Source organism: Carassius gibelio, chromosome B21 (genome assembly GCF_023724105.1).
Source record: "Carassius gibelio isolate Cgi1373 ecotype wild population from Czech Republic chromosome B21, carGib1.2-hapl.c, whole genome shotgun sequence".
Classification (NCBI taxonomy): Eukaryota; Metazoa; Chordata; class Actinopteri; order Cypriniformes; family Cyprinidae; genus Carassius; species Carassius gibelio.
The window spans coordinates 23,074,294-23,089,682 of record NC_068416.1 but is presented as its reverse complement, the minus strand read 5'-3'; the positions used below and the strand labels follow the sequence as shown (position 1 = coordinate 23,089,682).

Genomic DNA, 15,389 nt, shown 5'->3' with positions numbered 1-15,389 from the left:
AGGCAACACTGTAGGCAAGCCGAACGAAAGTGGAAAAAGGACAAATTATTTTCTTCACTAGGTTTATTAAGAGACAGCCTAGCCACATACCAGAAGGCTGTGAAGGCGGCGAAGATGCACTATCTTTCTTCAGTCATAAATAGCAGTTGTCATGAACCTAGAGTTTTATTTAATACCATTAACTCTGTGTTGAATCCATGCACCTCTGATCCGACAGAGGTTTCAGTTAGTACATGTGAGAAATTTCTTGGTTATTTTACGGACAAAGTAGCAGCTGTCAGGCAAAACTGCAGTGCTAATTTTAACGTGTTTGTACCTGCTGCTCCGGTGCTTTCTGCTGTTTTTGAGGATTTTAAGCCAGTTTCACTTACACTGCTTTCTGAGGTAGTGCAGCACATGAAACCCACCAACTGTCCGTTAGACATTGTCCCAGCCAGGATAGTGAAAGAAGTTTTTAATACCGCCATTGGGTCAAGTTTACTCACTTTAATTAATTTGTGTCTTAGTCTAGGTTGTGTCCCAGCTGCATTTAAACATGCTGTGGTCAGGCCCCTACTTAAGAAACCAAATCTTGACCCTTCAGTGTTATCTAACTTTAGACCAGTTTCTCATCTGCCTTTTCTGTCAAAGGTTTTGGAAAAAGTTGTTTTTATACAGTTACAAGCCTTTATGCAGAAAAATTCTGTCCTCGAAAAATTTCAGTCTGGTTTTAGATCACGTCACAGTACCGAGTCTGCACTGCTAAGAGTACATAATGATATTGCCTTGTCTGTGGATGCCGGGAGTCCTGCTGTGTTAGTGCTTTTGGACCTCACAGCAGCGTTCGATACGGTGGACCATGCAGTCCTCCTCTCTCGTCTTGAGCATTGTGTGGGCATTCGAGGTTTGGCACTTCAATGGTTTAGCTCCTATTTAGCAGATAGGAGCTTCTCTGTTATGATTGGTGAATGCTCCTCGTCGGCTGCTCCTCTTTCTTGTGGGGTACCCCAGGGTTCAATTCTTGGCCCAATCTTGTTTTCTTTATATATGTTGCCGTTAGGGAGTATTATAGGAAAGCACAATCTATCCTTTCACTGTTATGCTGATGACTTGCAGATTTATTTGCCTTTAAAACCGAATGATAATGTCTCACTAGACTCCCTACTTAGTTGTATCGATGATATTAGGATGTGGTTGTCACAAAATTTTCTTAGTTTAAATAATGAAAAAACGGAGTGTATCATCTTCGGCAACCCAAACGGTTCAGCGGTGACTTTGGGGGCTTTGGCTCCATACCTTAAGCCTGCTGTCAGAAATTTAGGGGTTACTTTTGATTGCGACATGAAATTTGACAAGCAAATCAGCAATATTGTCAAAATGAGTTTTTTTCAGCTTCGTCTTCTAGCTAAAGTTAAGCCTTTTCTTAATAGGCATGATCTAGAAAAGGTGATTCATGCTTTTATTAGTTCGAGGTTGGATTATTGTAATGCTCTCTATGTAGGTTTAAGTCAAGGCTCTATTGCACGACTTCAACTTGTGCAAAATGCTGCCGCTCGGTTTTTAACAAATACACCTAAGCGTGTACACATTACTCCTGTCCTCTATTCCTTACACTGGCTTCCAGTACAGTTTAGAATAGATTTTAAGATTTTGTTGTTCGTTTTTAAGGCCCTAAATGGCCGAGCACCGGAGTACATAAGTGAGATTTTAACCCTGCGTGAGCACAGCCGGTCGTTACGGTCTTCAAATCAACTGGTTTTAGAAGTCCCAAGGTCAAAGTACAAGCGTTGGGGTGATCAGGCGTTTGCAGTTGCTGCCCCAAGACTTTGGAACAAGTTACCCCCTGATATCCGTACAACTGCAGATGAAACTCTTTTTAGGTCTAAACTTAAAACCCACCTGTTTAGGATGGCTTTTAATACATAGTAGTGGTGACACAATTTCCCTCTTGCTGTTTTCTTTTTTGTTATATGTATTTATTGTATGATATGATGTTTATTGTATTTTATGATGTGAAGCACTTTGGATACCTGACAGTTGTTGTAAAGCGCTATACAAATAAATGTTGATTGATTGATTGATAAACCTCAATGACACTTCTGTGATCTGTCAGTAACCCTCGACTCAAAGCCTTTATTTACAAATGCACAGGTGTGTTGACATCTGGGAAGGGTGCTGGGCTTGAGACATCACATGTTTAGTTTGTTGGGGAATGAAGTTTCTGTCTTGTTTGTGAGAACAGCATGCACGGGCCATTTGAGCTGGCGCATGAAATTGAAATGAACACTTTAATGGTAATTTTGAAAAAAAAAAAAAAGGCAGATCAATACCGGATATATCTAGTCGCTCATCCATAAGGAGAGAGTCTTTAAAAGCCTGTCCAATGTGTCCCGTCCCTACACTGAGGCAGAGTTTTAAGAGTTAATGGAGATATGATTAGTGTGAAAGACTAAATTATTCATTGTATTCATTCGTGTAGTTCTCTGGGGACTCTTGCTGTCTTGATCATTGATTTTCTTCTGCGACGAGATCAGTTTGTCAACCATTAAAAATGTATTTATGGACTGTCGAGAAGCAAAGCAGATGGAAATCATTGAAGGAACAACAACGGCAGCAGTGATTCCATTGATTTCTCCACGGCACCCCTCGAAACGGAGCAGCTGATCATTCGGAAATAGCTTTCAAGCACAACCTTTTTTTTTTTTTTGTCAGATTTGGAAACTTGGTGCTTCAGTTTACATGCTTGTTAGATTTGCATTCGTTTCATTTATGAAAAACGATTGTTTTTGTCTTCATCTGGGTAGCCAAACAAGGTGTTCATTTTACAAACTCTGTTTAACTGGTTCTAGGATGTATTACAAGTAGTCTACCATGTATTACAAGTTCTAGGATAAGTTTGCATACTGAGGTGAATTATTGAGCCCATATTTTTTATTTTTTGTAAGGTTTCATGCACCAAAATTGGAGTATTGCCATCTTAAACTGGCCTTTTGTTACTGTACCTTTAAGAGTTACTCCACACATAAATTGCCTTTGTTATGATACAGTTGTTTATATGACCTAATTAACTAAAACAACAAATAGAACTATACAAGAAAATCAGAAAAATCCACAACCCATCTAATTTACATTTCAGAAACTTGTGCTAGTGTTTCGGCATCCACACCTGTTTTACAAATGGAAATGAAGGAGACAAAAGCTGGAATGCTGAGCTGCAGCCCACCACCTGAGGCTGGAGATGAATAACAGCAAGATAACAGCAACCTAAGCCAAGACTAAAGTGTCATGGCATATGCACCGACCTGCTCACATAGGAATGCATGCGTGCAACAAAGGGCAGACTCGACAGGGGTCCGGCTCGAGCACAGTTTACAGACCATCTGCTGCGGTCTTGTCTTCCTACCACTTCAGCACATATAACAACACATGCACACTCACACGAGAGGCCTGAACAGACTGTCTGATGACTAAGACAAAGCTAAATGAATCAGAAATGAGCCTATCTGGCAGTAAACAATGACTGTTCACCAATTAACACAGCACCTGTTTCAGAGAGAGAAAGAACGAATGAGTGCGAGCCAGCTCAGTCATCTTAACTGCAATGTACAGCTGCTAGAAATGACAGCCACACTTGCACTTCACATAAAATCATGCAATTCTAATTTGTAATTTTTTTTTTTATCAATTTCTAAAATTCATTTGTTAAACAGCATGATTCTAAATTTTAAAGTGAATTTTAGCTCAAATTGGCAATGCAGGCTAAAATTTCAATACTGTATGTATATAAAAAATTATATAAATATATATTTTTTAATCTTTTATGTTTTTTGAAAGACGTCTTTTATGTTTAAAATACAGCAAAAATAGTAACACTGTGAAATATTATTGCAATTTAAAATAACTATTTTCTATTTGAATATATTTTAAAATGTACTTTATTCCTGTGATGCAAAAAGCTGATTTTTAGCATCATTACTCCAATCTTCAGTGTCACATAATCCCTCAGAAATCATCCTAATATGCAGATTTGCTGCTCAGGAAAATTTCTTATTAATTGCAGAGTTGAAAACAGCTGTGCTGCTTAATACTTTGGTCTTATTGGATCTTTGATGAATAGAAAGTTCAAATGAACAGCATTTATTATAACATTATAAATTCCTTTTGATCAATTTAACGCATCCTACCTTAATAAAATATTACTTTCTTAAAGAAAAATCTTTAAAACTTCAAACTTTTGATAATATAAATCTGAAAATAAAAATCACTTTTAGCTAAGTGAAAATGGTAGATACTAAACAACGCTTACTAAAAATCATGCCTTAAGCTTATATATATATAAAAAGACTTCTGAACAGTAATGTAGTTCATAATAATATGGTTTCTAAAGATGTATACCAAACCATACCATCAAATTTGTTTAAACTATTTCTATCATGCTTTTGTTGACATTTTTGGAGGTCCAAAGAAACCATCGCCACTCACTTTCACTGTATGGATTAGAATAGATTGAAATGGTAAACAAGTGAAAAAAAAATAGCACAGGTTTCACCACCACAGACCTCAAAATGAGCAGTTCTGCAACAAAAGCCTTTAGTTTGGTTCAAAGGGCAGGGTGACATTCACAAAACAAGACGTTCTAATCTAGAATAGCCCCACGGTTCTCTTTTAAATCATTTTAGCCAATAAAACCACAACTACCCAGCACTCTAGCTCTCTCTAGAGACCCCTGACCCTGCTCTAACTACACACAGATACTCTAATAGATTACCTTCCTCTCCAAATGAACTTAACGATCTATGACCCACACACTCTCCCCTCCCCTCCATCACCTGGCTGTACATTAACATTAATGTGGCCCTTTGAGCTAGACTTTTCCCACGAGTATAGATAGAGGTGACCCATTTATGCTATTCTAGGACCAGCAACCTTTTCCCCATTGTAAACAGAAGCTTAAAAGTTCTGAGCTCACCATCCATCTTTTGGCTTCTCTCTACCTCGCTGCGGGTGAGTGACGAGCTCTCAAGGGTTCATTATGAACTAGCCTTTCACAAGCCTGCTGCCATTGATCCCGGTGCCAGTTCACACACATTTAGGAGGCTAACGAGAGGCCTTTGTGCCCGCTGAGCGTTCAACAATCACCCATCTTCATGACCAGGGCATGGCTGAGCCAGTTAGCAAACCATAATGTGCCAAGCACGATGTCACCGCTGACAGATCTACTCCAGCGATCTTCAATAAATAAGGCTGATATGCAAATGGGGGTGCTAATTACATTTAAAATAACATCATTACATTACACTGCCAAATATTGCATCATCTGTGCTTTTGGGCGTGAGTGTTTTTCCAGACGCACTGCTTACACACTAAAAAACACTTATGTAGATGAGAAATTAATTATAGAAATGCGTTACACTTGCAAAACATCTTTTAGAGGAAGTTAATTTCAGCCTATATAATTTTGCACCAACTGACATGCATGTATGACCTATGTTTATTGACGCCATTAAAGGAATAGTTCATCCAAAAATGAAAATTAGCTGAAAATGCACACACCCTTAGACCATTCAAGATGTAGATGAGATTGTTTCTTCTTTCGTCAGTATGAGAGTCCAAACGGCTGATAAAAACATCCCTGTAATTCACACTCCAGTTCATCACTCAATGTCTTGTGAGGGGATAAGCTTGTTATTTAAGAAACAAAACCATCATTAAGGCTTTATAACTAAATCATTGTTTCTGGCCGAAATACGAATCCACAATAAAGCTTCCTACAGTGAAATAGTCCAAAACCTGTTGTCTTCTCACATCAAAATCCACTGACATATTTGTTTAGAACTACTTTGGACTATATTCTCTTGTAAACTGTGCTTGATCTGTGCATATTTTTTTTTCCTGATTCAGACAAGATGACTTATAATAATGTCTAGATTTACTCATATCTTAGTAATGGTCTGTAGTCGAAATCATCTTGATGGAATTGTTTCTTACAAACACACAGCTTTCTGCCTCACTAGATGCTAAATGTTGGATTTGAGTCGTGTGGATTACTTGTGAATTATTGTGATGTTTTTAATCAGCTGTTTGAACTCTGATCCTGACGGCACCCATTCACTGCAAGTGATGTAATGACACATTTCTATAAATATAGTACAATGCAACAAATTCATCTATATCCTGGATGACCTGAAGGTGAGTACACTTTCAGTCTATCATCATTTTTGGATGAACTATTCCTTTAACTAGGAATTCATATACAGACATAACACTAAGTAAACATATACCACATAAAGCAGTATATTTCTATATAGAAAGCCCTCTGACAGTATGTTTAACTACTGGAGAGAAGGTTTACCTAGTTTAATGTATAGCCCTAGCAAGAACCATGAGCTCCTCGTGTGTGTGTGTGAGTGTGTGTGTGATAAACAACATGAGAATGAACCATAGACACACATTCCCGTCGTGCTAAGTGTGTTTATCAGTGTGTGCTGCTCTTAAGGAATTCTCACATATGGAACAATCTATCATGTGCACAAACCCTTAAACATCCCAGAAAGACAAAAAAAGATGCTTCATTTTCAACATCTGCCAAGATAATGTCACACTGACATAATACATGTACATCTACTCACACAGAACAGGGTCCAGGATGCATTCTTGAAATATATCTGTGATCATTTTTAATTTTAAGGGTTCTTCGATGCACACATGCATCAGACAGATGTGAGCGTTGCATTTTAAAGATATAGTTTCGAGTTAACCTTCTATTGCACAATGGATGCAATGAGTAGTCATTATTAAACATCCACCTTGTCATGTATTTAATTTGGTCACTCTGTATTTCACCGTTCCTAATTGTACAATATGCCTTTACATTATATAATGTTACTATACATTGCATATTTGAGTTATTAAAATCTGTGTAAACTGAGTTGATAAGCACACGTGGCACAATGGAAAGCCACATGATGACTTCAAGTTCACCAACAGGAGTCAATAACATTTTAAACACTGTATAGAGCAGGGTTACCCACACAAACAGCTTTACCACATCACACTACATTAATGCAGTAAACATGAACTAAATAACATAAATGCAACATGAAACACTTAAATTTAAGACTAACAACAAAAAATGTATTTTTTAAATAAACCCTAAAAAAACTGTTTGCACGCAGGGTGCCAAGAACAATTTCCCCATAAATAATGAAGTTATTCATACATTTTACAGTGATGAGATCAATTCTATTTTATAATATTAATACTTATAATTTCAATAACATTACCTTAGTAATGCATGCTGAGGTAGAGGGTTACAAATAGCCTAGTTCAACTTTTCAAACGCGTTCCTCGACCCTTGCGTTGCCTCTGTTTTTTGAACGCAAGTACAAACACGTTCCGTATAAAACTCAACATTTCAACGTCCACATCTGCGATTTCAGTCCAGTCTTGTTTACAATCTCTGTAAAATCTCACACGCAACAGTTCCAGGCTCAGATTTTGCGCGCTACAAAAGGAAACTACAAAACACGACAACACTACAGAATACTAACCCTTTTTTGGCATCCAGTTGCGGGTGGTTGTAACATGCGTATGGACTCAGAGTACTGCAGAAATAAATCCCACTAATGTCCCACACTGATCCGCACACAGCAGCACCTCGCGCACCGGCTGCGCGAGACACAATAGGATTAGCAGAGCGCTGTCAGTCCCTCCCCTCACGCGCTCGGTGCCACTACGCTGTTTGTTTGGCGTTTAAAGCTGCGTGACGTCATACACGCTGATGAGTGTGAATGGAGGACGCTGTTGTTCTTTTAGTTTGTTGCATTTAATATCGTTGGATCTAAAGACTCAGTTTTAAAAAATTTGTATTTTTAGGGGAATACAACAACAACAACAATCTAACTTGTCTTCTTCTCAGCTTTGTGTTCTTCGTAAGAAAGACTGGGCTAACGATTTTTTTTAAAAATTACATGTACAAATAAAGCTAATTTGAGTTGAGTTACATAAGTCATATTTTTGTGTGTTTATATATATATATATATATATATATATATATATATATATATATATATATATATATATATATATATATATATATATATATATATATATATATGCTGATAATATGCTGTTTAAGTAATAATTTCCAGTGTGATGACATCACACACACACACACACACCACTTTATTGTTAATTGTATGTTATAACTTGCCACATATGGTGTGAAAACATACCCACTTTCAATAATTATTTTATTTGAGAAAATTTTTTTATTGTATGTCTTTCATTTTATGTAATTTTATATAATTTAATAATTTTATTTATGTTTAATATTTATAATACCAATTTGTGTGTGTGTTATTTTACAATTTTACATTTGATTTTGTCTTTCATGTTGTAATTTAATGTAATTTTATTTTATTTTATTTTATTTTTGCATTTTCAATGCAATGTTTTTGATTATTTGTGATGTCAGGTTGCATTTCAGTTTTATTTTATTATTTCATTTTGGTTTGGTTTGTTTCATTTTGTCATTTCATTTTGTTATTTTATTTATATTTAATGACATTTTATTTAAGTGCATTTCCGTTTCAGTTTTTATTTTATTTTATTTAGAATTATTATTTAGAATTACTTATAATTAATTTATTTAAGAAATAATGGTGGCATTTTTTCTTTCTTTTTTTTCAGAGACCTTAACACATTCATTTATAGACATTAATTCTTTTTTTGTCATATGTTTTGACTATTATTGGTGGGTTAATGTTTTATCCATACAATAAAATGATGGGAATATTAAAAGCTTACTAGCCCTCCTGTAAAGAAAAAAAGGTAACTATACTTGCCAAAGTAAATGTGTACAGTATAAGGGAAAATGTTAACTTATTACATTCTAGAAATTAGTTAAATTGAGCATATATTTCTTTTCAAGATGCAAATCATAAAAAAAAACACTGTCTAGCCTAGTCATCTTGACCTCCTGACACACACATATACACACACACACACACACACACACAAACACACACACCCAAGTGCTATCTGTCTTGGCTGACTCCCTGTTCAGTCATCTTTACAGCATTCCCTGCATTCTTCCCATTTCCCTGATTTAGAAATGCACACCCTCCTTCCTCAGGATGTCCTGAACAACTGCTCCAGTATTTCTGATCTTACTCATCTTTGCATTCACCATGAGTAAACCGATTACCAATATTTTTCCTCCTTGAACAGCAGGTCTGTGCATGCCATGTGTCTCTCCAGTAAGTCACTTAGTAACCACTGACCCAGACAAACGCTTATTCATCTCATTAAATTAAATGAGATCTTCAAGATGGTGAAGATAGTAGATTTCAGAACTAAGGTCTGTCATGCATGCTTGTGGGTTTAACACCAACTGCACTTATTCAGATGTCAGTGAAGTTTAGGAAGCTTTTTCCACACAGCTGTCCGAAGGCATTCGCAGGCTGCGCTGTGTGAACGGATTGTTATGCAAACACACTTTGACTCCCGAAAGAGTTTCTATTGTGCATTGTCTACTCTCTTTTTCTCTCTTTTCTCAGAGAAGAGACAACAAAGTTCCCATGTATCCTTTACAAACATGAGTAGCAGGAAGAAGTGACTTGCCTTCCTTTATTGCAACAAACCCAGTGACCTAATTTATCCAGTTTCTTCCTGTTTATTTCTCCATAACATCCAGGATGGGCCAGACGTGCTGCTCTGCGTGTATTTTTTGGTGACCACCAGCATGCAAATAGTCAACATGAATATAAACTCATGAGTCAAAAGGGAGACCTTTACTAGTCCACACATTTACAACCAATTTGATGTTTATTACTGTATACAGCCACATAAGAAGACTTTCGACCAATGGGATTTCTCTAAGGGCGGGGCTAGCTAGTGTAATGTGGCAAAGTTCAAAATCAAAGTGTCACAATCATGCCTTCTAACTTTGATTATCATGAAAGTTATTTATTGCTTCCTGTTTTAGAAATGGTGTTTGATCTGATCTGATGACCCTGTCATGAAAAAAGTCTTACCACCCATTATATTTACTAAGATAGAAACAATGGAGAGGAAAAGGATACATTCACAACTCAAAGAGCTTTTCCCATTCCGCACTACTGCAGTACTTTTCCATTCTTTCTCTATATACATATGCATTAGATGGACATTTTTTTACTTTTACAACTACTTTTTTTTTGTAACACCATTCTAATTTTTTATTTTTTTTTACAAATAACCCAAATAAATAATTAAAGAGAATCAAAAGCTTTCTGAAGCGCCATCCACTTAAACGTATTTTGTCTTTTTAATGCTGCACATCAACATAAATGCACAGGAATCACAAACACAGAAAACGTTTTAATTGAACTCAATTTATAAACGGTTGGGCATGTTTTATGCAAATGACTAGTGCACATGCTCGTTTAAACACTCCAGATTCATTAAAATTAGAATGAGGTCAAGAGCAAATTGCAATGTGAAGTTATCCTGTTCACACAAATATTAAATCATTCGAACCCAAAACACAGATTTTTGAACACTAATATACAGTATATGATGATTGGCTAAAATTAGCATATGAGTCCAACAGTGAATGGTCCTTCTTGATTCAAGCAGTAATGTTCGGATGTGTACAGACTGTAATATAGTTCTGCAGGGGGTTGCTTGATACTGTTGTCTGTTGTCAGGGAATCACCTCTGTTGCTGTGGCAAAAGAATGAGGCGGAATGTTTACAGTCATTTCCTAGTATGTTCCATAGCAAGCCGTGCTTCCATGACTCCTGCAAACAAAACATATTTCACCTTCTCTGCTCTTTCTTTCCAAGTCTCAGTCCTACAGCAGTGCTTACGAGCTCTAAGGGATGAACTCTGTCTCCTAGAGCTAATGTGGCATGAATGATTGATGCTGTTGCGTGGAAAGTTGCACTCTGAGTTCAGCGACACACTGAATCAATTCTTGTAGCAGTCATACCGATATCATATCACAATAGATTATTCAATCATTAGATTTGAACTACTGCAGTTGCAGATCGTGACCTTCATGGAATGAAGGATTAGACAAACTCACAAACAGTCTGTTGTGTTCGGGCCTAATAATCTTAACTTGGATTTACAGCCCATGTCAGGGCTTACGTAGTAAACACGTCTACATTAGTCAAAGCACATAAAACAATTTCATTGCATACTGCGTGTAGTACGTCTAATGATAATTGCATTTAATTATGTAAATAAATCTGGTTGTGATCTGGAAAGCTTATCGTTTAAGCGCAGTGAACCCTCTTCTTACGATATCTGACGAAACCGAATAATGCAGAGATTTGGACTCACCGTCGTGATAAATATGAAGCATAATTGACGGGAGTTTGATGGATTCCCTGTCCAACAGCCCAAGCAACTTTCAGAAGATAACAGTCATTTGGAAACTAGATTTTAGAAAGTCATGGAAACAAATCCAGAACTTGATTAGCATGCAATGCATTTAAATCTGTGCTTTTTATTATGGATGACTGAGAGAGTCGGTGCATCCATTTTTGCTCTAGCAGTTACGAGGCATAAACTCCCTCGGTTTATGTAAACTTAATAATGGCTTTGGGATTTATTTTCTCCTTTTTTGGGGAAAGAAAACTGCTTTTCTAAAAGTGAAGTCACACTAGACTTCCATTCATATACATATTTTAACATTTTAAAATGTTTGAACATTGATATTATAATTTTTTTTAATTATATAAAAACAAGACTAAATAATTATAACCTTTAACAAATAGACAATTATGTTTAAAATAATAAATAAACCATTTAATTAAATACTTTTTTTATTTAATAATAATTTAAACTACACACATGTATACAAATATCAGTATTAAATAAATATTATTTTTATTATTATTAATTATTACTTTTATTATTTATCAAATTTATCCTGTCCAAAATCACTGCCGGTTAAAAGGTAATTTTACCTTCTCAGATCCTAGTGTGGCGGCTCCTTGATGCCGATTACTTCTTGAATTGTCACTTATGTGACAGATGGGTAAACAAGTTATTTCATAAAAGAAAAAAAATATTATCTTGTAAACCACATGGCTTTTACTCACTCTTGCCAAAGGTGAGTGAACTGATTTGGCCATGTAGCGATGTAGGTCAGATAAGGTGAACGATTGGCTAATCACGGCCCCTGCTCCCAACCAATCAGCTGCACAGATAACGCAAACCATTGTTTCCATCAGTAAATCCAATCACAGGTACTATGTCAATCGCACACTTCTCTCTGGGAAAACATAATAGGAGATAAACCAAGTACTGTGGTGAAAGTGGAACCAGGGAGACTTCATGCTTGTCAGGAGATTTGACCAATAAACAGGATTATTCTGTTGTCCACTGTGAGACATTTCTCAATCCCATTCCAAATCTATTGACCTTTACAAATAACACTTTTGGAAGAAGGCAGCCGAATTCTCTCTCTCTCTCTCTCTATATATATATATATATATATAGAGAGAGAGAGAGAGAGAGAGAAAGAGATGAAGGGAAATATTTAAAAATAATAGATAGATGATAATAGGTCTTTTACGTTATTATTGGATCAAAGGTAAAGGGAAGTCTTCCTTGACAGTCCTCTAATTAAAGTCTTTAGGAGTCTGTCTCTGACTGAGGTGAAATAAAAGGGTCAGAGCTGCAGTCAGACAGTCTCAAGGTCAGTGTCTGTGTTTGAGGTATCCTGAGACTTTAACAACTCCAAACCCACACCATCTGCCACCGATGGGCAGACGGGCTCTTCTGAAGCGACTAGACAACCTGTCACGCCGCAGGACTCTGACAGGAAGCAGAGTGCAGTTTCATGGGAATAACGAAAGCAATGAGACCCGAGGCCCTGGCCGGAGGATCTGCGTCAAAATCTAAACACTCCTCCAAAATAGAGCACGTGTTTAAGGCAGCACTACTCCCTGAGAATGCAATTTCATAATGCATTACAAAAAGTGGATAAAATCTGAATTTGTTTTGACATTGTTGACAGATATAATGCATTTTTTATATTTCATTCATTTTATATTTACCCTTTGTTTGTTAGTAGTACTTTATTATTTTATGTACTGTATGGCTCTTTCTGTGCATGTCTATGTTCCAGCGTCTCGTCAAATATGAGCTCGTCTGCTCTTTAATGAGTGACCTGAGCTATATGATGGCCCAAACCAGGTGGAACCAAACAAAAGGGTTATAGTGAGCAGCAATTACCGTCACATACCTTCTCCAGAAACGCCCCCTCACCCTTAAACGCTCCATTATGTGCGTTCCCATCATTGACAGCGCTAATCCCAAAGATCAACAGCCATTTTATTAACAAAGCAGCCACATAAACAAGCCCATTGTTACATGGGACTCAATTTGTGGTCGCGCCAACAATGCAAAGATACAGATAATGATTTACTTTCTTACGTTCCTCTCAAAACAGCATTATGAAACGCCACAAATATTTGATTTAGATGCTCGCAGCACACTAAGGAAGCACGAGGACTTGGCAGGAAAACGGACAATTGCTGTATAGCATTGTTTGCACAGGATAGACATAACATATTTCATACATCCTGGTCGAGCTTGAACTCCTCTCGGCTACTATGAAGAGGCTTTAGCTTTTCAAAAGCCTAAAGGGAGCCGCTAAGAAATATTCATGGAGATATCCAGCAAATATTAATGGGTTGCATAACACATGCTGTTAAGAGAGCATCTGAGGTTCTCGGAGACAGCTGAGATCTTTCAACCCTTTCTGATGAAGAAACAGAAACTGGGACTGTTTAGAGGAAGAAAGCAGAGACTAATTGTTCATGAAATTGTCTGAACTCATAAATAATGTCCCACTCAGACAGACACAAAGGGCCCGGACGTGCTTATCACTACAAATAAAACCACTCTGGCATCTGTGAGCGCTCAAATTAATCTTCAGTTTATAGAAAATGACTTATTTATGAATTTTTTATGTTGTCACACAAATGCAGATTATGATACTTGTGGCAAATCTAGAAAACCATTCTAGCATCTCAAAAACTTCTCATCTGCAGCACTTTATAAATCAACAGCAGAATTACCTGATAGACACTCGGATATCCCAAATGGAGATAGTTGATGTCCAACCTGTTGCACCACCTCCATTATCAAGCAACCTATCCCAGGAAAGAGGCCTCTGAAGTGGGGAACACTGGAAGAGGAGTGGGTCTTCCAGGAGACTATGGGCCTGCAGTCTTGAGGACTATGACATGGTCCATAGAGGACCGAGGAGGAGGGGTGGAAAGAGCCGAAGGGGAGGAGATTTGAGTACACCCACCTCTCTCTCTTTCTGACTAACAATAGAGAGCTTCAACAGGCCCAGGAGCTCTTACAAGAAAAGAAGAGAAAAGCGGCCCCTTCTCCAGAGAGTCTGTCAGTCAAACATTTGAAGAAATCTTTTCAGACGATATTTCTATTTTTATGAAGGCGGTTTGTGGTGGCATATCTTTTAAACTAGTCCTTATGTTATCTAAATGACCCAGTTAAGTACTGATATGATAACTAGACAACATATTTAATAAATCCAACCAACATTTTTTTTTGCTTTGTTCTTATACGGTTTGATTAATTGTCAGTAGATTCCCCCCCCCCCCATATATATTTGTGGATGTATTACCATTTAAAAGTATGGTAAAGCTTTAATTAAAGCCTTTATGTATAATGGATTGTATAGTCGTTTTAACGCATTAATTATGACTAATGAACTTTTTTGTATTGCATCGTACAATCTCCTGAACTATTATAACCACAGTTAGTACATTGTAACACTTATCGATTCATTGTTACAAAATGCATTTTCAGTTTGGTTATAATTATTTACAGCAAGATGTTATGTGTTACAACACATATTATGAATAATAATAATGCATTATACTCTTTAATAACCCTTTAAGGTAGATTATACATTAAGTATTTAGGTATAGTGTTATCAAAAATGTTTTGTGAAGAAAGAAAGAAATAAAGAAAGAAAGAGAGGGAGACAGAAAGGAAGAGAGAGAGAGAGAAAGAGAGAGAGAGAAAGAGAGAGAGAGAGATCAATTCATTATTTTTAATAATTTGTTTATTTTATGTATAACAATGTTGCAAATCTGTTATCTTTATGCATTTTACTTTTTTATTCCTTAAGGTTTTTATCCTTATTAAAAAAAAAAAAAACCTTTTTATAATATTGTACACCTTGTTTTTAATGGTGCTATGTAAATATATAAATAAATAAAACATTTTAAGTATTTTTTTGTGGGATAATGTACAATCATAATTACAGTCATTATTGCTTAATAATACAGTGAGTGGGCTATACAAGACCACTGTGTGTATTAAGTTAATATTGAGTTTATTTTGCAGTTTCGACCTTTACTTATTAAACAAAT

The 15,389-nt window shown here is 36.4% G+C and overlaps 1 protein-coding gene across 4 annotated transcripts in view; it reads right to left on the bottom strand.

Annotated features, from left to right (window-relative positions):
• Positions 1–15,389, bottom strand: part of LOC127985855 (rho GTPase-activating protein 24) — a 65,613-nt gene that overhangs the window by 15,366 nt on the left and 34,858 nt on the right. The window contains exon 1 of one of the 4 annotated variants that reach the window (XM_052588042.1): positions 14,061–14,225. The exons of 2 other annotated variants lie outside the window; for them this stretch is intronic. In XM_052588042.1, coding sequence (XP_052444002.1) covers positions 14,061–14,124 — 64 coding nt within the window. In that variant the 5' untranslated portion in view covers positions 14,125–14,225. Of the gene's footprint in view, positions 1–7,529; positions 7,715–14,060; positions 14,226–15,389 lie in introns of those variants that run through there. One more of the 4 variants, XM_052588044.1, reaches the window with a different exon arrangement.